We start from the raw sequence: 24157 nt of genomic DNA, 5'->3' as shown, positions 1-24157 counted from the left end.
TTTTTAACCTTTAATTAGACTTGCTCTGATTCATGTTAATAGAATTCAATCCCAATAATAAAAAAAAAAAACCTCGACCAGCTTTATTTTGTATAATTACAGTTCAGAAGAGAGACAGTCTTGTATATTGAAATTGTTTCCTCACTTTTTCAAATTCACTGTTATATATCAAAATGATATTTGCATACTAAATATCGGATTGTGGAACAATTAAATTAAACTGGCATTCCTGGGTGTAAAGTTGCTAATCCTCTTTCCGAAGGAATTCTTTGTTCTTAAAAGCACTGGAATTTAATTTGCTGCAGACCATGCTCAGATTTATTTGTAATGCTTGTCTACAAGTTAATCAGCCAAACAAGCGCTGTCTGCTACTGTTTGGCATTTAATTTAGCATTTCTTCTCTCTCTCTTTTTCAGAATAGTAAGCAGCTTATAGGAAGTGGTAGGTGACAAACTTGGTCTATTTAGGATTAGTATATTTTATCTAGACTTGATTGAAATTGTGCTTACTGAAATTGATAAGTCAAAGGGGCAGCTGCAGAGTCTGCCCAGATTGTGATTATTTTTCTTCTTAACACAGTTGTGTGTTTTTAAAATGCTGCATAAGTTTTCCGGTTAATGTGTGGGAGGAGGCATCTTGCAGCAAAAGTAATACTTTGTCCTCATCATTGTTGCATTATGTACATACACAACTCTGTAATCTAATTAGGGGTTTTTTTTCCTTCCTAAGACAAAGTATGCTTTTTTTCTGATTCCTCCTAGAATATTTGGGATACCAGTTATCCCTACTTGAATTATCTAATAGAATTTCTGCATTTTTTTTAAAAAAAAAACTTAATTGAAGATCTCATTGTTTGTCTGTGGTGGAACAATACTGTCGTGCTGCGGGGTGTGTGGAAATTGCTAAGCACAATGTTGAAGCATTGGTATTTTGTTCTGAGAGGGTTTTTTGGAGCTCAAAGTCTTATAACACAGAAGAACAGAAATATCAGTATCCGACAGAAGACGATACTGAGGAGTTGCGTTCTTTTTATAGTGGTTAAAACATATAGGAGGTAAAAGGATGAAATCTGAGAATTGGAAGTAAAATTAAAGCTATATGAAGAAAACTGGTACCTGGTGTCATTTAGCAGCTGTTTCTCTGATACTAGCATTTAATTTCTCAGAACATATTGGTGGCTACAGTTCAGCAGTCATGAATAGGATAGTAAGCAAATTGTCAAATTGTTGGGGCTTTGAAACTGTTGTCATTCTCTTAATAGGTGCCAAATTATCTCTGCAAATACTCAGTATTTGTTCATTGATCATGAGCTATTAGTAACCACAAACAGATGCTTAGGCCTAAATTCAAACACATGATACCTGGAGACTAAATGGAAGTTTTCCTGGCTCTTTATGCTATTTAGAGTAGGTTTTCTTGCTCTTCCCTAACTTCCATGAAGTATGAATTAGAGCTGTGTATATGCTGTTGAGAAAAAAGAGGATTTAAATCCCAGAATTTTTAGGAGTATAGGAATTTAGCTTGGAATAATATGCCTGCATTTTACCAGTGGATAAAGTGGCACAAAACCAATTACTATATGGTGCCTTATATTCACATGCACATATGTTTCATGCTTTTATTATGTAACAATAAGTTAAGTGTTTTCAAATAAATTTTTTTTTGGGGGGGGGGGAGGGGGAGAAATCTTAAAATTGGTATTTTGCCGAAGAAGAAAATAGCTTTTATTGTTTTAAACTATAAACAAGTTGCCTGCTTTTTTGTTTGTTGGGAAGTCGAAGCCTTAATGAATATAATATGGAAGATGGAGTACAAGGTGTATGTGTATCCTTTTGTCTAGTCCGGTGGCTTTTGCAACTAAATTAATTCTCTTGTTGGTCATCTCAGATTGTTTTTCTTTTTTCCTTTCTTGTGAAATAATATTCAGCAGAGGTGATCAGTAGGTGCCGCTTTCTCTTTTTAGATGCTGTCGTGTTTTAGATGTCGATTACCTTTCAGCACATACTTGTATCGGGTATTGCTGAATATGGTGGTCAGTTGGTTTTAGTGGTATCATTTGTTTTAAAAGTATCTATGGAGTTAATAAAGAGTATCTAAAAGGGTGGTAATGAAGCTGGAAAAAGATTTCCTTAGGAGCTAAGGAAATGAAGACTGTGGAGGATATGGTCATTTGAATGGGGTGTTACTCATTGGTGACCACTGTCTCTGCTTGCTCTTGCTGTTTTTAAAAATCAGATGTCCACTACATGCTTATGTGAAACCTAGTGACAACTGCTGCTTTGAAAATTGCAACTCAAAGCCCCAGGAGTAAGATCTTAACTCTTAAATCTCAATCTTTGGTAAAATTCAATGGGGTGACAATAGTGGGAAAGGAAGAAGGGTAACATTTGAGTGAGATTATAAAAATTAGGTCAGAGTTGAGTATGTACATTGTCCAGTCACAAATGTGTTGTGCATGCATATGTATAAACTCATGTTGTGGGATATTGTCATAGCAAGAGAGCCGAAAGCTCTGCGGCTCAACTGTTTGCCGGAAGAACAGCAAGACTAAACAGAGAATGATAGTATAGAAGACAACGAAAGGTGAATAGAAAGGAGATGAGGCAAAGAATGCACCTGACCGATACCAGAACAAGTAAACTGAAGCATGTGGTAGTTTGGTGGTGTGAGTCTCTTTTGAAGCAATGCTAAGTGGAAGAGAAGCTATCATTGAGAAGACCATGCAGGGAAAATGCAGCTAAGTTCTAAGGCTTCACAGAGTTTGGTTGATAAGGTAACAGTTTCCAATGTTGCTAGACTGCCTTGTTAAGCTTTTGAAAGTCTGTTCTCATTTGTTCTATGGCAGGTAGCTAGAGAAGAAAACATCTCTCAGAGACAGTACCTCCAAATGAGGTAGCCTTGGGCTGCTCTGTAAAGTAAAAGGCTATTTTATTCTAGCTGTGTGTGGAGGTTCCTAAGCCCTTGGCTATGCTGGTAGATCGATGTACTGATAGATGCTTTTTTGGTTTCCTTTGGGAACAAGTTCTACCATTGGGTGCTGTGGTATCATGATTTAGTCTTCAGTTCTTAATTGCACCTCAGTTGGTGAGTTAGCTTTTGTCTTGAGTCCTTCAACAGTGATCATGTCCAAACAAAGTTGGCACATCTCTTCTTGCCCCTTACCATAAGGTCACATGCTAGCTTGCTTTCCCTTCGAGTGGCACAGCATAACTTCTGTTTTATCAAATCTAGTTCTAGGTGCTTAGGATTTTTTTCCCTTACTCAGAAAGGAATTTTGTTTGCCTTTTTTACTTTAGTTTTGTTATTCATAAAAAAGAAAGAAAATAAAGTCAATACATTTTGACTTTAACTAAATTAAACTACATTAAAACTAATGTAGGCTAAAAGAAAGGGATATGAATTTTCAATAAATAGGATTAGGGAAAAAGTACCTTCTAGAAAGGTACTGTCTTCTAAGATGTTGTCTTATTTTGATAATATCTATCAAATTTTCTCGTGGAGAGAGATCTTGTGTAATTCTTCCCATGTGTTGGTCCAGGTAGTAGATCAGAGAGTCTGGAAGAGTTGCTTGGCCTAGTGTTCTTTTAAGTCTGTTATATAAATGGTAAGAGAATTTTCTAGAGCCTAGTCCACCAAATCCCTCCAATCCACAGCTTCTTACCTGTTGCCAGAACTGGACAATTGGAATTCCCTTATGTTTATTCAGTTGTTGACTGCTACTTTATTAACCTGATTGTGCTGATGGTTGAGAGCTGGACTGATGTGAAGGTCATCCAGGAGAGTGGGAATGAAAAAGGGAATGTTACACTACCTTGGAGGAATCTACTTCTCCCCCCTTCACCTGTTCTTCTGTTATTTTGTTTGCATGCTGCATGGAGGTTTAAAGATTTCACTGCCTAAAGTAGTTAGAATATAGTTGTTGTCTGTCATTTTGCTCCAGTTTTAATTATTTGGTCATATCTGAATTTTGCACTGGGATCTCATACTTACAGCTGTTTTACCTTCATGATGGTTGGATATTTCTAGACTCACCCTTTCTCCTTCATTTATTATTCATGCTGAATGCAATTATCAAAACACTCTCTGAATCTGCATGTAATTAAGGCCATGTCCACGCTTTCTGATAGTCACAAGACTTAAGTATCGTTAAGTACTGTAACAGTCCTGCAGCAGAGGTTCAAGCAAGCCCTTCTTTAAATCTCCTTAGCAGAAATCTAAACCATGTAGTAGAAATGAACACTTTACTTCTAAATCATGAAGTAGAAATGAGAACTTTACACCTATGGCTAAAGTATGCAAGGTTTTGAACTGGTGTTAAATAAATTTCTGCACTGTATTAATGAAATTATTACACCTTAAACTATATTTCATTGGACATCAAAATACTTCTGTAAAAAAACCCAAAACCCACAACAACAAAAAAACCCCAAAACAAGCACCACGTTAAAAAAGGGTATCAGGTCATTGGCATTTTTAGTTAGGAGCTTATGGACTCCTCTGATAGGAACTAGGAGGTGGTAGATATGTTCGATCATTTTTTGTTGTTTGACAGATACTTCTTGAAATCCTTCTAAATCAAATCACAACAGCTATTAGATTAAAATTGTTCCTTCAGTGAAGGAGTAAAAGCTCTAGTTTCTATTCTGTTTGTAGTTTTACTGGAAATGAAGGCTAAGCGAGGACTGCAGTATTTGGGATACAGGGAAAGATCTCAGAGCTGTATGGCAAAATTTTTTAGTAGAAGACCAACCTGTACAAGTTTGCTACCACTAGAGGAACCTCCCTTGACAATGGCAATGCATAGTGCATAGCTTCAGAACTCTTCTAACCAGACTTTAATTAAGTGTGATACTTTCCTCATCTTCTGCTCTCAAACTAAATATATAATTTAATAGTTGAGATATGAGAGATATGGTATGATATATTTAAGACATTTATGTGAAGAACTGGGGGACAAATGGTTGTGAAATATTTTAATGAAAAGTGTTCAAATGTGAATAAATGCAAGAAAAGGCATTTGCTTTTGAAATTCAAGACCTGACAAAAGAACTGTTTTGGGTGAGTTTAGTGTACAGGAATATATCTATCAACAGATGTCAGGTTAATTCAGGAGGTAAATAGATTTAAGCAAAGAATTGTGACATCCACTGTCAGCAGACCTCAAGATACCAGTTGCCATTGGATTTAATCTACCATAAAAACAATGAGAATATTTCTACTTGATATTGAGAGATTACAACCTTCTTTCATCCAGATTGCTTTTTAAGAGTCTACATCATAAAATTGAGTCTTGCTGATTTTATGCTGGAGATGAATAATTGGGAGAAGATGCTTTCTTGATTTGTGACAGCAGGATTTAGGTTTTTTTTTAATGTGTAGTTTAACGGTGGTTATATCTAGTGTCTGAATTTACCTACAAAGACTTATTTTTGGTCCAGTTAAGAAAACAGTAGAACAAAATGTAAATGTTTGTGAATGTTGAATGCAAATTGTATTGAATAACGGTGGTCTGAGATTGAGTAGTTTGTAGGGGGTGTAATAGCTTTTATTAGAGTAACTGTATACAACTGAGAGGGAGGGGAAAGGCTGAAGAGCTTTTAGGCATGCAAGCCCTATAATTACAAGAGAAGATTATTTTTTTTCTTACTATTGAGTCCTATTAGTCTAATAAAAGCATTACTTCTCCTTATGAAACTGAACTCTGATACAGCTATTAGTGAAGTTGGATTTTGTGTCCATTTGTATGTGCATGTGTATATGTGGGTTAATAAAAATGAGGGTGCTTTACTAGTTCAGTGCACATTATTTAGAAGTTGTTAAATAGCAAATGAATATGTTTCAAATAAGTAAATTTGGTAAAGGAGATAACTATTGAACAAATTCCTTCCAGAAAGGGAGAGGGTAATGTGTTTAGAATGTGGGATCATGGTAAAAGCTGTGCATCCTTTCTTAGCTCCAGGGACTTTGTATTAGAGGGAAGATACTATTTTAGTTCATCATACAACATAAAATCACATTACAATGCAAAGAGCAAATTTTTGCTCTGTTTTGAGTCTAGAGCATCCTTGAGAATTTTGTTTTGAGCAGGGGTTTGGTTTTGCATATTTTTGATGTTGTCTTTTCTTCCAGCATGATTATTGTTGTGAAGTTCTCTTATTGTCTAACGATTTTTTAATATTAATAGTATTTTACTGCATAATTTCTCTTGGAAATCTTACTGTAGGCTATTCCAATAGTACTTAAACATACATCAGTCTCACTTGCCGTGAGTCATGCTACAGTTGTAAAGCTCTTTCCTATTTTTATTTTGGCATTTTTGGAAAATAATCAGTTTGCTTACATTTTTTGCAATGTCTGCCTAACATAAAACAACATATATTTCTGTTTCAAGAGAAATAAACAAAATCATGAGTATCTAATCAACAGATATTAATTGTGTTGGTAAAGTCTGTGAAGTGCATGACTGACAGAAGCTTTGAGGCAAATAGATACTTCAGGGAAAAAAAACCCAAAGGTAAAAACTGATGTTTTGTGATTTTTTTTTTTTTTTTCCCAGTAGAGACTGTAAGTTTTGCATTTTCTTCCTGTGAACTACTGCTGTTTTTTGTGTAAAAATTAACGTGGTGTAAGTAGGCTAGTTGCTACCTTGGGTGTTTGTAGGATAGGCAGAAAGGAGAGCATGAGCTTGAATTGTAATCACAGGAGAGTTAGGGAGGATAAATATGAAAACATATGTCCATTTATGTCTTTCATTAAGTATCAGATAGTGCAAATAAAGTATCAAATACACTATAATTGTGTAGTTTTTGAAGGCATAACTTGCAGTGGAGCAACGCATAATTTTCAAAATTCTGATGCTGTATTAGAGTACTTTCCCTTGTTGTCAAACTCAAAAAGTAGTCATATTGAAGTTACAGATTTAATGGTATTCAAGCTTTCATACAGTTATCCCTTACCCAAAAAGTTGTGCAAGCGTCCGGATGTTTCAGATGAGCTTCTCGTTAAAGAAATCAGTATTGTGGGGTTGGGATGTGTTTAGTCATAGTATTTATTTCTGGGCAAAATTGCTTAAAAAACCAAAAGCAATTACTCCTTTTTTAGAGAAATCCCATCTTAGTTATAAGCAGTTTGCAAGGTTTTATTTTGTTTGGAAAGAATAAAGTGAACAAGGATATCTTTCCATGCCATCACTAAAGAAACTATTTTTTAAATCCACGAGAGCTAAACTTCTTTCAAGGTGGAAAATGAACTTGTAGAAAAGTATTACTTCCATTGCCTGCCATATACAGATGTAGCTCTAGTGTTATCCTGGTAGTACAATGACTTAAAAGCAGAGCTTTTAAGAGGTGATGCATTTTACTAGATATCTGATATGGTTGCAACAGGAAAGATGCTTTTTGATGCAAAGATTATTTTTAGATCCCTCAGTCTTTAAAGATATTTATTTTATAAAGGAGTAATGGTTTTAAACTAAAGGAGGGTAGATTTAGACTGGATACAAGGAAGAAATTTTTTTTACAATGAGGGTGGTGAAGCACTGGAACGGGTTGCCCAGAGAGGTAGTGGAGTCCCCACCCCTGGCAACATTCCAGGTCAGGTTGGACTGGGCTCTGAGCAACCCTATCTGGTTAAAGATGTCCTGGTCCATGCAGGGGGGTTGGGCTAGATGGTCTCTAAAGGTCCCTTCCCACCCAAAGCATTCTATGATTCTATAAACTTCTGGACTCTAGTGTAAAAGTTTATATGTTCAGAGACAATAATCAAAACAATCTTTTGTATATCCCACTATGGTACTTCACTTACATTATGCTATAAAGAGTACAATGTAAGAAATGAACCAAAGTGGTATCTTTCTTTCATGCATATGAGCACAGATTTAAGATTATTTTAAAAAATAATATAAATGTTTTAATTAGTATTTTTTAAAACTAATGCATTGCTATTTGAAGGTGAACAGTATTTAATAAGAGGCAAAGATATAACAAGTGTAAGATAATTTTAACCATGTCACCTATCAACTAGATTTAGATGGCTACATAAGGTACAAAATATATATTATCTATATATTATATATCTGCATATTCTTTTAACTTTCTGATTAAGCAGCACACCTACTGCTTAATAGAAGTTAGGACTTCTGCCAAGAATTTTAACGTAGGGGAAGATTCAAGCATAGCAAAAGTGTTTATGTTGTAAAAAACTTTGTTCTAGTAAGCTGCCATACAAAAATATCCCAGGCTTCATTGAAACTGCATGGAATTTGTGAGATTTGATAGACATTTTTGTGGAATCAGGGAAAAATCTGTCTTTAAACTAAGAACTTCCCATCAAATGTTTTGTTTTCACCAATGCTTATGTTGGAGAGAGCTGGTAGAAATGACACACATCAGTTCTTATAGCTGTCTGTTTAAGGCTGTCTGTTTGGAGAAGTAATGCATTTTCTTGCAAGACATTGCTTTGGCATCTGAATCTCAGTAACTGGTTCTGGTACTGGTAACATAAGTCTGTTATGGCTGTTGATGTAACTCATCATGAAATGTTCTTCTTCCTTAGCAGCATTAGCTGTCTCTCATTATTACTGGCTTTTTTAGCTGCAAAGAGAGGAACGGATGGATCTACCTGTCAAAAAAAAAATACCATCAGAAAGTGCAACATGGATAGCGTTTATAAAATTTGGCTGTTTCTTTCCAACATGTTTGTATTGGTGATTTTAGTAAACTGTTTCCCTAAGAAAAGACTGAAATTTGGGAAGAAGACGTGAGTATCTAGAAGAAAACATAAAACACTTAAGGAGGGCAGAGTTAAACTTGAAAGGTTAGTATTGATGTGTTATTCACAGTGAAGTTATACTGTGAACGGCTAGAGTAAGTTGGCCAGGATATGTAACTATTATTTTTGCCAGCCAGTGTACAGTAGTAGTTTGTGGAAGTGCAGTGTTGGAAGGTTAAAACAAAAGAGTAATCTACCTCATGTCATGTATATGCCAAATGAAAAATACTTTTGCTGGCTTTTAAATAATTATGCATCCAAAGCTAGCTATAGCAAAAGTGGCACTGTTTTGGGACATTCTCAACAGTTAGTTTTCCAAAAGTCCCTCTCTCTGAACAATACCATGTCGTTTCTGGTCTGTTATGTTGGGTTTTGTGGTTTTTCTCCTTAAGTAAGTTTTGTGTTCAAAGAGAAAAAGGTTGCTTTAGGCAAGTAGAGAGAAATAAATATTTTCCATATGTCTTCTGTAAATTACTTAACTTTTTTTTTTTTAAAAAAAGGCTTTTTAAAAGTAAAAAAATAGTATTGGTCTATTAGCTGTAACAGTTAGAGAACGCTAATGTAAATGAAACTTGAATATTTCTATCATTATCTAAAAATCTGGAAAAACATCAAATAGAATCCTCTCTGACAGGTCAGTATTTTCCTAGACAATCTGTTTTCTTTCAGTTATAATAGGTAGAAATTAGCTCAAATAAAAATGTTAGTACAGAAAAGATTTTTCTGGTGATTGGACCCCTTCAATCACCTGTCTGAAGTGACTGGTTCTAGGAAGGAGGAGAAGAAATCAAATGCTTTCAGTGTGTTAGGATTCACATGATTTTCGAGTGCTGCTTGGCAAGAGTTCTTCTAAAGATGCAGCATATCTTTTCCCCTTCTGGTTAGCTTTCCTTTCAGTACGTGAAGGTATAGAATCAATGAATAAATTAGTGTAGGGTTGTATGCTGAGCCTCAGAATGATAGTAACAAAGGTGATCAAAAGTATGGAATGGTTTCTGTAGGAGATATGACTAAGTAGGTGAGTTCTGCTTGGTCTGGAAAAGAAACAGCGAAATGGGGAATTATTATATACACCGGTCGTGAAATGAATATGAAATGGAGAGGATAAAGAGAAATCAATTGTGCATTGTCTTCCAATACAAAATCTAGGGGCTTCAAATGAAGCTGGTTAGAAGCTAGGCTGAAAACAAATAAGTGGTAGGTTTTTGGTGTTTTTTTGCAGCAGGTAACTGAGGCAACCCTTTGCCAAAAGATCTTACAAATGATAAATCTTATGGGGTTCCTGGGGCAACCAGAAAAGCTCATGGAAGAGAAGTCACTTACTAGAAACAGTGTGACCCACTGAACTTCAAGTAGTTGGAGAGTGAAAGAGCGCTAAGGGGGAAGTATTGCTGGGTTTTCTGTCATTTTATATTCTCCCACAGGCATTGTTAGGAAGAGGATAAAAAGCTAGGTGAACCTTTGGTCTGGTACAGTACAGCTGTTTTATATTCTGAGAGAATTTAAAAGCCAGAAAACCTCCATGTTTAGTTTATATGCTGTATGAATTGCTTGAGACTCTCAATAGTTGTTTCATTCTTTAAAGCAGTGAATGCCCTAAAAATGGCAAAAAAACCAAAATAAAACACTGTGACTCAATAATAGAAATTTTTTCTGTCCGCTGAAACAAGCAAGATTAAAATTTTAAATGGAAATTTGGAAGAGTAATTAGAGTAACAGTTTTTTACTGGTGTGGTTTTTTTTTTTTTTTTTATTCCTTGCATTGTTTTATTCTGTATTTTAGTCTGCTGTATTGTAGAAAGTCTGCTTCCTGCTAAATGCAATGTTTAAAATTCCCTAAGATGGTAAGGGATAAGCTACAAATATGGACTATCAGGCAAGCCCTGGAGATTTAGTTAATCTGACCTAGATGTTCTTTTGATGATTGAGACCTGCAGTATGTGAAAACACTTCTCAATTTCAAAATGAAACACAAGGATATCTGTTGTATAACTCAGCTGTCCTTGTAGTGACAGACACATCAATCATTTCTGAACAGGAAAGGATTTACTATAAAAAGTTTGTAGCTTTGGAGCTGTTGAGTTCATTGGCATTCGGATCAGCAATGATATTGGAAGTTGTAAGTGAATTCAGCATTTGAATTTTACCATGTCCTAAAGAGGATTAGCTACAAATGCAGGCAACATACTTTTTTCTTTTTCATTTTCAAGAGCCTGTTGTGTAAGATGTTAATTCTTGACTTAGTTTTCAGCATATTTTATGTGAAACTGCTTGGTGGCTCTTAAAAAGCACTGAACAGGTACCTAGAAACATAAATAACTGGGGGAAAAAACCTGTCTTTATATACCATTTTTGAATACTTGAGAAGCTGCTATTTTTCTGTAACCTCTTGGATTGAGACTATTTTTATAGGACAGTTAAATGCATAGAAAAGATGGTCCATGTTGAAGAACTGGGGGGGTTAGCATCCTATTTTTTAAAAAGCTTACACTGATTGCATGAAATGGTTTGGATGGTTGGCAGGATTACATGGCCTAACATTTACTCTGGAGAGCACTGTTTACTATAACTTTAGCAAATTTTAACATTTTTTGATTGAAGTTTTGCATGCGGTTTTTCTGGTGTATGCTGAATTATTTCAGGGGGATGTAATAATTCTGCTTTTGGAGAATACGGGAAAAGGAAATTATCTGTTTAAAAAGATAGAAGGTAAATTGACTTTCCCAATGGTAATTGTTTCCGGTGCTTTGGAACTAAGACTCAATATTTCTCACAGCTTTTTGTTCAAACTGCCTCTTACCTTTTATGTGAAGTGGTGTTCAAATTTTCGAAGTCACACTTCATGTTTAGACAGTAGAGACTTCTTATAATATTAACAGCTAAAAGCCTTCAAGAGTCAAAACACGGGTTTCTCTGTAGGGTTGAACAGTCATTTCCTCGGAATCACTTTGAGCTATATTAATGTGAATCTGGACACCTGAAATGAAAGCAGAGTCCTCTCTGTAAATGATCCTTGTGCTAAAACAAGAGAGTATAAAGAAAGTAAATTCAGGTACTCTGTGGGAGGGGAAGGGTAAGAGGTGAAAATGATGGATGCCTTGCACACAGGTTTTTTTGTATCATTTTTTTAGATACGTTGGACATAAGTACTGGCATGCCTGTAACATGTTTCTTTAAGAACTTTGAATTTTCCTATGTTTATTTAAGAATTTATTTAAGTGGAGGAACCGATACTTTGATTGTGGTCTGTCATGCTGAGAAGGCACAATGTAGTAGTCTATACCAGATAGAGTTTCCAAGGATTGAAACCTTTTTGAAAATGTGTATTCTGTAGCTGTAGTCTGCTTGAAACAACAAAGAAATGAAAAAGCAAAGGCTCATCAAACCTGAGAAAATTAATAACAGAAAGAACTATGGCATATTAACTATTATACATCAGTTCCTCTGTATACGCACTCTCTTAAGAGTAAGCCTTTGCTCTGTTCTGGGACAGGAATTGGCATATAGTTAGCATACCTGGCATCTGCATTGGCAGCACGTTACAGTTGTAACAGTTACTGCTCTGCAAATCCCTGTTTTTCTTACTGAGCAAGAGAAATCAATATCTAAAAGCACTGTTGTTTTTAGGTATTGAATAGTTGTAAGAAAATGGCTAATGTTAGCAGAGAAGGGGTACCAAATGGTGATGTTGCGGTTGAGAGGCATGGTTTTCTAGTTGCTGAGACATCGCAGTGGTGTTGAATATGAACATTTCATTATGAAGACAGTTTGGAAACATTTGGCGTTACTCTCTACCTTGAGTAATGATTACCATAGGTAATAGCAATAATACCCTATTACTGTGGTGATAGAAATGATTTAACAATTCAGTTTATCTGAAGCGTATTTTAAATCATCTCTCAGCACTGTTCAACCAAAAAGGAAAAAGTCTTGAATAAAATGACTGCAATTTTTAAGTGTCTCATAAATGCAACCAAACTTGATTATTTGTGAGCTTGTAGTCTCATTCAGGTTTCAAAAACCAGAGAAAAACTATGAGCTTTTATTATGAGTACAAGTGCTATGTTTACTTCTCCTTAGAATGTTCTTTGTGAAGTAATGTGTTTCTTCTTGTGGAAATATTTTACAGACTCCTGGCTTGAGAGCACACTCTGGAAGGTTGCAGTGGTTTGCAAAAAAGTGTATCTCAAGTAATCAGGTATGTGGCTCATATGATGTCTTCTATGTTACTGTCATTATATTCCAACAAAAAATTGTTTTAAAATATTTCATTGTTTGATTTTTATGTTTGTGAAAGGACGTGTGACAGGCTGATGAGGTGAACTTAATGCTCTGTGTAAATGCTGGTATATACTTAAACAGAAATATTATTTTAGCTGGATGCACACAGCATGTAAAGTGCACATATATAGAAAAATAATTGTTTGGTTGAGGTATAACTATGTTCCTTTTTTTTTTTTTTTTTTTTTTTGAAGATGGAGACTTTGGAACATTTGGTAGAATTAACTCAAAATCTATTTGAATGTGATAGAGATGAGATGTACTACTACCTGCTTCAACTGTGTGGTAAGTGAGCTTGTGATCTTTTTCATGTTGTAATCTGTGTTCTTTTACGGTTGGAGATAGGAAATAACCCTGAATTGGAGAGGAGCTTTATCTGGGTATGCAATTAGCCTGGATACCATTTCTGAGGCATTTTGCAGGGGAGAGAGTACAGGTTTTTCTACCTGCAGACCTCAACACTTACATAGAACTTATACAGCACAAGTCTTCCAACCCATGCTATTATCTTGTGTCCTAATTTGAAAGTTTACTCTATTTTGGTTTTTAATATGCTTAAAGAAGAAAATCTGCTTATTTTTTATATCTTCGTAACTGATATAGATCTGGAGTCTCCTGTAATTGGATCTGGTTCTGAAAGGTGCATTTTTTCTTTTATATCTACCAATTCTTCACCAGCCACAACCTAACTTTTGCATCATTTGTAGGAACGGAACATTTTTTAAAATTGAAAATTCATTTCTGTGCTACACTTAGTGTAGGATGTATTTATAGTGTTTTTCATTTCTTCTTTTCTGTATTTTTCGGTCTGTGCTGGTTTTGTTATTCAGGGTATCATACTGTATTATACGTAATAAAAATTTTGGAAACTCAAGTTATTTTAAAGTCTTGAAAAAATATTTTGTGTTAAGATTGGATACGGAGCACTAAATAGTGAATTGGGACATTAAAAAAAAGCATCACAGGGATTGCTATGTACGGTAATGTGTACATGTATTAATGAGCCACTATAGCAATTTGATATATTTGGTCATGGGAGAACTTGCATTTGAGCTTCAAGTAGTTTTAGGCTGTTCCCCATATATATTTTTGGTTGACTAGAACTAATGATGTTTTAATGCTAAATAAGATATTATTCAAACCCCATTTTTCTTTTTGTATGGTAATGAAAGAGGCTTCTTCCCAAAGAGGCTTCTTCCCCATTGCACTTAACACAAGCAGAAAAGATGAGTACTTCCACAAAGAAAGATGACCAGAGACCCCTTGAGAACTTTTTTCCTTTTCATTTCCTGAACACCCTCAGAAAGCTTCAAAACCAAACTGTAGCATTACCCAGTTCTGGCTTTGCGTATACTGGTTCACCACCAAAAATCAAGTAGGCCTGAAAAGCAATCTTGTCTCAACAGGGAAGAAGTCTTCCTATTTCTCCGCTCATCCTGTTCACCTCTGGCAGTGACTAAGTCTGACAGTGTGCCTGCTAGGAAGAGAATCTAAGATAAAATTTATCAAATTCTGTCATGCAGAATTTTCAGTCTTCTTTCAAAAGACAAAACGAATTCCATCTGTTCAAAGAAGTGGAAAATGTTTGTGGGTTTCTGTCACCTTAAAAGACAAAACCCATGCACATTCCTGCTTTCAACCATTTCAGATTATCTATCAAAGCTGCCCCATGCACAAGTACAGTACAGAGTTGTCATTTTGCACCTGAGCCATAACTTCAGATCTATTTTAAGCATATAAAAAAAGAATCTACCATCTAGTCCAAGCTATGATCAAAAATGTTGAAAACACTGCATTTGGTTTTGTAGAATCACAGAATAATTTATGCTGGAGAGAGCCTCAGGAGTTTTAGGTCTAGCCCTTTCACAGCTTCAAAGTTAGATCAGAACATGGCCTTGTCTAAGTAACGTTTTGAGTGCCTCCAAGGGTTGAAATCAAACAGCCTCCCTGGGCAACCTGTTCCAGGGTTTGATCATCCTCAGATACTCCATTGCTGCAACTTTTAACCGTCACCCTCCATGCTTTGCTGTGCACTTCCAAGGAGAGACTGGCTGTCTCTTCTCTGTCAGTTAGGTAGTTGAAGAAAGCAATTAGATCCCCCTGTTAGCCTGCTTTTCTCCAGGCTGCCCAAAACTCATCTGCTTCAACTTCCTCTTTTGCTTCATCTGCTCCAGCCCCATGTCTGTCTTGATGGCTGAATTTGCTCCAGTTGCTAGCATCTCTTTTATAGTTGTGGAGCCTAAAACTGGACACAGTCCTTAATGTGGCCTCACGAGCGTCAAACATCGGGACAAACACATGAGAAAGTGTTAAGACATTCTCTGTCCCTACTCTGTTAACTGCCATAATAATCTGCTTCAAAACGATATCTGCAGTATTTAGTCCTTAAAACCGGTCATTTTATTTGACTTAGGGCAGTCACGAAGTTTGCTGTCTCTTCTAAAAAGCTGAATTGATGCCAGAACGTTGTTGAAAGTGGGCTTGGATGTTGAACCAGCCTGGTTACATATCCATGTGTTTTCCTAAGCCCATGCTGCTCCTGGCAAGAAGAGAACATTGCACTATAACGTTTCAGTATTGCATTGCAGTATTGTTTACAAAGCAATATATGCTGCTTTGAAACGCCAACTTTATAACAATTCTAGAGAATATCCAAGTGCGTCATACTGCTTCCAGGTGGCTGCTCCAGCTTCTCCTTGTATTATGACTTAGTCAGTGGAGCCTGAGCTACAGAACAGCTGAAGTTCCTTAACTGAACAGTGGAAGAATAGCTGAAGAGCTGCTGTTACAGGCTGAGATATTGCCGTGTGACTGATTCATTCCATCATCCGCCTTGTTGCCTTGCATATCTCCATTTCTGGGATTCTGAATTAAACCATGGAACGGACAGAATACAGCTAGCAGATGTTGGGATTAGATAGCTGTGAATAGGACCTACAACCGGAAGTCAATGCTGTTCTGGTGGCTTATGATAGGAGACACAGGAAACTGTGTGCTGTATGTAGTTAAATGGTAATTAACTGTTTTCTTTCACAAAGTCCAGCTTTCTGTTTGTTTGTAGTTTTGTACAGTGGTGCATATATAAATTGCTATTCTTGTTGAAAACAGTTGAATTATTCTGTGCATTTGGTAGCAATTTTTTAAGTTTTTGTCTTTCAGAAAACTTGCCTTTTACAGTCTTCAGATACACTTCCCCCCTGCCCCCAAGCAAAATGAGAGCCTGAAGGCCTAGAACACTTTTTTAACTTGAAAGTGATAAAATTCTGGGATGTAGGTGCTCTAACTCAGTAGCAATGTAACCAGAGGATTTCATTTCAAGAATTTCAGAATAGAATTTAGAAGTGGTACCTTAGAGTGTTAATGTTTTGTAATAATTTAGAAATTTTTGTAATTGTTTTTACAAATAACAATCAAGAATATTAGAACTGATGAGCTAGGGAGGAACACTTCTGCAATATTTTTGAGTTGATTTCTCATTCATTTGAAAATTCATACAATCCTTTGGAGTTTTTTCTGTTTGCATCTTCTGGTGTCCTCTGTGTATTAAAATTAGAACTTTTCAAGTTGATGATCATATGAAACAGAACCACATGATTAATTGATGAATTATTTTCCAAAGATACCTTTTTTGAATCACTTCACATATGTATGTATACTCTAAATGTGCTTTTATCTGAAGATTTGAATCTTGTTTCAGAGAACAATGGTGACTGGGGAAAGGCTGAAGCTGTTTGGACTAAAATTCAAGAAGAAAATATTGTTCCTCGTGAGAAAACACTAACCTTACTGGCTGATATACTTGAGAAGAATGGTCAAGTTGTTCCATTTGAGGTACCTAAGGTAACTGGAGTTTAACTTTCCTAGCTAACAACACTTTTGAATATATTTCTTTCCATTGAAAAATGTTAACAGTATTACAGTAACTTAAATCAGTTTGTTTTAAAGGTTAAACATGAAGATACTGGAAGTTTAAGTCTTTCTAATGCAGAAGAAAGAAAAATAAGGATGCTTTGCAAGAAAAACAACGCAAAAGGTAAACTGAAAACCACTAGTTTTTCTCGCCCTTCAGCATTAATTTTTATGATTTTGATTAACTACAGAGCAACAGATGCTTGCTGCTGCTTTTTGTTGGTTTGCTAGTATATTACGAAAGGTATGTGATAATGTTACCTGCCAATATTCTGCTTCAGAAGCTGATACGAGAAGAATTGGCTAAGATATTTAAAATGTCATTGGGAATGCTGACTTTTAAATGCGTGTTTGAGACCCAGTCTGTGGTGAAGTTGCCAATTTTAAAATTACCAAAGTATTGCTGGTCTGTAGTTCACTTTATATTGTTGGGTTAACGCCATGTTCTAGACTTTCAAATGTATCCATTAAACACCAGAAACTAAATTTATGTACAGGATTGATGCTAAAAATACCGTTTTTATGGTTCCCAGTCACAAGTTTTATAGTGTGAGACATGAGAAGTGTAGTGAGAAGAAAGATTAATATTAAGTGAAATAGCTGGGACACGTTTATAAGAAGGTAATTACCTATTGAAAGAAGTTGTTCAGAGTTTTTGCATTTGCCCCTGCTGTTGAAGTCTTAATAGTAAGATGAGATATGGTTCCACAGTATACTTCGGGTACTTTATTTAAGCTATAGATTTGGCAAGGAAATTAGAGGAGCTTAAATGAGATTGGACTACATTATGGAGAGAATCATTGCTTTCTTCCTATCTGTCTTTTATCTGTTAGTCTGTTTTCTATTTGTTGATGTTGCAAGGCTATTTATTTCTATTTGAAGGGAGGATTCAATGTGTTGCATAGTGTCTTTAGCTTCTTTACAACTAAGATTAAAGTTGTCCATGTTTCTCTGTAGAATTTGCAAACTTTTCCTCTTGTTGTTCCTTGCCCAAAGAAATACACAGACTGTAAACAAAATACCAAAATCTGTGTTCCCACAGTTCACTGTTTCCAAACCCCTGTGCCTGTGGGTGCCACCCCACAAATAAAATGGCCTTATTGAGAGATCACTTCAGATCAGTTCTGCTATGAAAAATGAATAGCTTTTCTGTGCAAACTTCCCTGCCTCACATAAAAACAGAATTAACTTACATATGGGTATTTGCTTTTGTATATAGAAAGGAAGAGTGCACTTCAGTGCAGTTCCTGTGGCTCAGTCTGTGTGTAAGAAATCCATTCCTAGCCATCTCATCCCAAAGCAGGGTCACAGAGTCAGAACTAGCATTACTGGATCTTTCAAGGAGGGGAGGAAATCAGCCCATTTCTAGCATTTGCCAAGGTGCAGAGCATTTTAATATCCCGGAAATCCTTATTTTCTTTGCCTATACTATGACAAATACCTAGTTATCTCACTTGAAAGCAGATTAGAAAATAGAATTAAATAGGTTTTAAAAAATTAATTTTGCTGAATGAGGAAGACTTACAAATACAAGATACCTAGTTATTTTCTTCTCTGAGTGTTATCGGTATATTTTACAGGTTGAACGCACAGATTTTTAAGCTTTGCATTTTTAAAAGAAGAATTCTGTCAGTCATTCACACAGTTAACTTCTATTGTTAGTGAAATGACCCTATAGAGCTATTCAGTCACAGAAACGCTGATTAGAAGTCTAATGTGGAGCCTGGATATTCTGTATATAGGGAGTGCAACCTCGTGTTATGTATATGAATGTAAGAATTGTGTATTATGGCAGATATAAAGTTAATGTTTTCAGGAAATTCTTCATGCTGGTAAATTTTGGGAATCAAATGAAAATGAGAAACGCAGAAATATTTTCACTGAAAACCATGCAAAATTAATGGAATGCATTTTATAACTTTATTCCTAGAAAAGTGTCCTGGGCCTTTGATATCATAAATGATCAAGTGGAGAGCAGGGGGAAACTAAATATGCCTTGGACTTTGCAGGGAGACTAGTTTAAAACAAAAATATAAAATGCAACTGCTAACAGTCTATGATGACATTTGATATTGAATTTATCAGGAAATTATTTCTGCATTTTTTTTTTTATTTAAAGGTGCAGTATTTGAGAGGAGGTAGTCCAGAGATATTGGGAATTAAGGGAAAAAAAGACACATATTGGGAAACAGTTCCGTTCTTGTTGGGAAACAGTTCTATTTTGGAACAGTTCTCTTTTGGAAGAAGGGGCGGGCAACTCAGGAGGAGTACAGGGATCTTGTTAGGTCCTGCAGGGAGGAAATTAGAAAGGCAAAAGCCCAGCTAGAACTCAATCTGGCCAATGCTGTAAAAGATAATAAAAAATGTTTTTATAAGTACATCAACAATAAAAGGAGAGCCAAGGAGAATCTCCATCCTTTGCTGGATGTGGGGGGGAACATTGTGACTAAGGATGAAGAAAAGGCTGAGGTACTTAATGCCTTCTTTGCCTCAGTCTTTAATAGCCAGACCAGTCATCCCCAGGGTACTCAGCCCCCTGAGCTGGAAGACAGGGACGGGGAGCAGAATGGAGCCCTCATAGTCCAGGAGGAAGCAGTTAATGACCTGCTACGCCACCTGGACACTCACAAGTCTGTGGGGCCGGATGGGATCCACCCGAGAGTATCGGGGGAGCTGGCAGAGGAGCTTGCCAAGCCACTTTCCATCATCTATCAGCAGTCCTGGTTAACAGGGGAGGTCCCTGATGACTGGAGGCTTGCCAATGTGATGCCCATCTACAAGAAGGGCCGGAAGGAGGACCCGGGGAACTACAGGCCTGTCAGCCTGACCTCAGTGCCAGGAAAGATTATGGAGAGGTTCATCTTGACTGAACTCAACAGGCAAGTGCAGGTCAACCAGGGGATCAGGCCCAGCCAGGGCGGGTTCATGAAAGGCAGGTCCTGCTTGACCAACCTGATCTCCTCTTATGACCTGGTGATCCGCCTGGTAGATGATGGAAAGGCTGTGGATGTCATTTACCTGGACTTTAGCAAAGCTTTTGACACCGTCTCCCATAATATTCTCCTTGGGAAGCTGGCAGCTCATGGCTTGGATGGGTGTAGTCTTCGCTGGGTAAAAAACTGGTTGGGTGGCTGAGCCCAGAGAATAGTGGTAAATGGAGTTAAGTCCAGTTGGCAGCCGGTCACGAGTGGTGTTCCCCAGGGCTCTGTTTTGGGGCCAGCCTTGTTTAATATCTTTATCAACGATCTGGATGAGGGGATTGAGTGCACCCTCAGTAAGTTTGCAGACGACACCCAACTGGGCGGGAGTGTCGATCTGCTGGAGGGTAGGATGGCCCTGCAGAGGGACCTGGACAGGCTGGATCGATGGGCCGTGGCCAACTGTATGAGGTTCAACAAGGCCAAGTGCTGGGTCCTGCACTTCAGTCACAACAAGCCCATGCAGCGCTACAGGCTTGGGGAGGAGTGGCTGGAAAGCTGCCTGGCCAAAAAGGACCTGGGGGTGTTGGTCGGCAGCTGGCTGAACACGAGCCAGCAGTGTGCCCAGGTGGCCAAGAAGGCCAACAGCATCCTGGCTTGTATCAGGAATAGTGTGTCCAGCAGGAGCAGGGAGGTGATTGTTCCCCTGTACTCGGCGCTGGTGAGGCCGCACCTGGAATCCTGTGTCCAGTTTTGGGCCCCTCACTACAAGAAAGACCTTGAGGTGCTGGAGCGTGTTCAGAGAAGGGCAACAAAGCTGGTGAAGGGTCTGGAGCACAGGCGTTATGAGGAGTGGCTGAGGGAACTGGGGTTGTTTAGCCTAGAGAAGAGGAGGCTGAGGGGAGAGCTTATTGCTCTCTACAACTACCTGAAAGGAGGTTGTAGTGAGGTGGGTGTTGGTCTCTTCTCCCATGGGGTTAGCAATAGGACGAGAGGAAATGGGCTGAATCTGCGCCAGGGGAGGTTTAGGTTGGAAATTAGGAAAAATTTCTTTATGGAAAGGGTGGTCAAGAATTGGAACAGGCTGCCCAGAGAGGTGGTGGAGTCACCATCCCTGGAAGTGTTCAAAAAATGGGTAGATGTGGCGCTTCGGGACATGGTTTAGTCTAGTCTACCCTTGATTGGTTTAGTGTGGACTTGGTAGTGTAGGTTAATGGTTGGACTGGATGATCTTAAAGGTCTTTTCCAACCTAAACGATTCTATGATTCTATGATTCTCTTTGTCTTAAAAAAAAAAAAAAAAGTATAAAAACTAAGTTGTCACTTCTATATAACAGTATAATGTAATTTTGATGTGAATGTAACAGAGCAGAATATAAGTGTTTATCAACATCACCTTTTGATAGGAAAAAGATTAACTTAATCTAGTTATGTAACCAGTTTCATGAATGTATCAGCTCTGACATGCAGGTGTTTTGAAAAAGCTATTCTCTGAAGTGCTCGATTTATGCAAAGTCATATTTTCATTTTTATCTTGATTCCTCAGTGTGAGAACTTGACTCTAGGGGATCATGTTACACATATCCCAAACAGTTGCAATTGCTGAAGCAAATTTGACTGTCTTGAGAACTGAGACTTTCTTGGCAAGTTGTCACTTTTCTAGCAAACCTTTCTACTTGAAATAGCTAGTATAACACAATATGATTTTGAAACCAAGAAGTTTCTCTTTTGAATGCTAATATACTTCAGTAATTTTAGATGCCATCTGAAGAAGTAATAAGCTGATAGTACCTGATGAGGCATATGTCTCAATTTGAGACTCATCTAGGTATGCTTCAAACATGCTACTTGCACGGATGCAAAATAAAGTTAAGAAAATAATCTGACTAGGATAATCATTCTGAGGTTGGGACTGACATACACAACAAAACATCCTAGAACAGGAAAACAAAACTGACACAAAGACTTTTAGTTCTTCATTGAACTATTCATTACAAAAAAGATTTAAATATATTTCCTTGTAGAAATAGATCTTACATTTTGTGAACTGTGAAAATTGATGGTAACATCATATGCTTGACATCATGTCCACTGGTGGCAAGGTCCATTTCTGTACCCAAGCAATGCAAAGCAATATTCAAACACAGGGTGAAATCCTAGTTCAGTCTGAACACAGCAGAGCTTTTGTAGGAGTCTCCAAACATAAGGAGTTTTGGGGCTTTAAAAAACAAAATTTAAACAGGCTTTCACAAGCAGAAAGAACAAACCTATTGCCAGTCAGGTACATTTTTATTAATGAAATAATTGGTTACATTTGTAATAGATAATACCAGTGAAAGGGGTTTTGTTATTGTTGAATGTGATTGCTAGTCTACTGGTACCTCACATTTCAGAAAAGTGGAAGAAAAAATGTCTTTCCCCCTGAATTTAAATGTGAACACTCTATGGGTGCTGGTGTTCAGCATCTGAGCAGGCAAGAGAGTTCAGCACATTGCAACAGGCCAAGCTTTAACCTCAGACCTATAAGTAAACATGGCAGAGGATTCAAGACCTTTCCCGTGTCGCCTGTTGTTGTTTTATTGGTCTTCTGGTTGACAATGCAATCACTATTGTAATGTCAGACATCAGTCATATTCTCTCTCCATCTCTCTCATGTCTCCTATACATGAAACTCACATACACAGAAGTGGATTTAATTTTTACTGTGATATTCTTATCCTTTATCTCTGTTCATATATATATTTAATGTAGCTCCAAGCATCCAGAGTAGATTATGGATGGCAACATTAATTCTAATTATTAATTCAGTGTAAGGGTTTGTGTGTTGTAAATAATAAATTTTATGCATAGTCATTTTTGTGCCCACATTTCAGGAGGTTTTTCTGTATACTCTTTGGTTGAAGAAGTTTAAGATTCAAACCAAAAGGCACACTTTGGTTTGGGGAATGCCAACTTAAAATTCCGCAGCACACTGTAGTAAGTGCTATTAGTGTGACACTTTTTGTGACAGTAAGACTCAAATGAGTTGTCTTCATCTGTACTTTCAAAGTATAAGAAAAAAACCACTTAGCTGTGAAATTCATAGTGATAATCCAAGTGTATCTGAGAAGTTTTAAAGGTTATTGTGGTTATGATTTGAATTAGCAAAGGGATTATTTTTTGAGTTTCATTGAATGGAACATGCAATCACAGTTTAGATGTAAAAGATCATTTGTGGTTCTTAACACAGCTTTCTAGCATATGTTATAGACTGGATAGCAGTTTTAGCTGCATGTTTATAGCTGCATAATCTTGTTTCAGAAAAATAAATGACTGAAAAGTGTGCTTATCATTTTTTCCCCCTTTTTGGTAACATCTTTTCATACACTGACAGTTATTGTGAATGCATGAAATAAAACTGTTAATCAGTCAAACAAATGCAGCGTAGTTTACTTGTTAAATATCTGTATATTTGTAAATTGTATGTTTTGTATAAATCTTGTCGTAGCCAAATAATTTCATCTCCCCATATTGGAATCGCCTCCTATATTATTTGTTAAATGCTGTTGTGATCATGCACCAGACACTGTAGCTATATACCCCAGAATTAGGTGTTGCTTTAAAAATCCTGAGTCTTCCCCTTCTAACCAGCTGTGGTATTTAAGCAACAGCCATGTACAGAAAAACAGGAGTAGCAAACATTTTGTTCTGTGGAAGATGTGTCAGTTGATTGTTTTATACAAGTAGTTTTGAATAAGGTGTGACGAACAGCTTTGGGCTCAAAGGTGTAAGCAGAGGATAAACAGATTTAAGATGGACCTTTACAATGAATAGCTGATTTGTTTCTATGATCAACATAATCACAATATGATATTTCATTTTGGCTTTTTTTTTCCTCCCGCTCCAGAGGCCTACAGTGTTTTCCTGAAAATGCAAGGGAAGAATGAGTTTCATTATCGTTCTTATGTCACCCTTATAAAAGCTTTGTTAACACAGAATTGTCTTGAAGAAGCCATCAAAGTGAAACACATGTAAGGCTTTTCTGTGTTTGGGGGATTTTAATTGGGGTGGGAGTGTTTTAAAATAATTTCTGGATCATTTTCAGGAAGTCCTTATCTTTCAATGGGAAAACAGGTCATGACTGGTAATTAGGAGTTATGATATGAAATACACCAGTGTTGCATAGGGCGATATGCCATATATTGAAGAGTTACTAGAGTGACAGTATGTATTGCTAATAACTCATTTCAACTAACAGTATCAACAAATGTACTTGGCATCAGAACTGAAAGTCTACCCTT

At 36.8% G+C, this 24157-nt stretch overlaps 1 protein-coding gene across 1 annotated transcript in view; it reads left to right on the top strand.

Annotated features, from left to right (window-relative positions):
• Positions 1–24157, top strand: part of LRPPRC (leucine rich pentatricopeptide repeat containing) — a gene marked incomplete at its 5' end in the record, with an annotated part of 95396 nt that overhangs the window by 52288 nt on the left and 18951 nt on the right. Inside the window, 5 exon segments of the mRNA XM_075707684.1 lie at positions 12899–12967; positions 13245–13335; positions 16748–16890; positions 16996–17083; positions 23764–23887. Of these exon segments, the coding sequence (XP_075563799.1) occupies positions 12899–12967; positions 13245–13335; positions 16748–16890; positions 16996–17083; positions 23764–23887 (515 nt within the window).

The sequence above is a fragment of the Pelecanus crispus genome, chromosome 3 (genome assembly GCF_030463565.1).
Source record: "Pelecanus crispus isolate bPelCri1 chromosome 3, bPelCri1.pri, whole genome shotgun sequence".
Taxonomy (NCBI): domain Eukaryota; kingdom Metazoa; phylum Chordata; class Aves; order Pelecaniformes; family Pelecanidae; genus Pelecanus; species Pelecanus crispus.
This window is presented reverse-complemented; position numbering and strand designations above follow the sequence as displayed.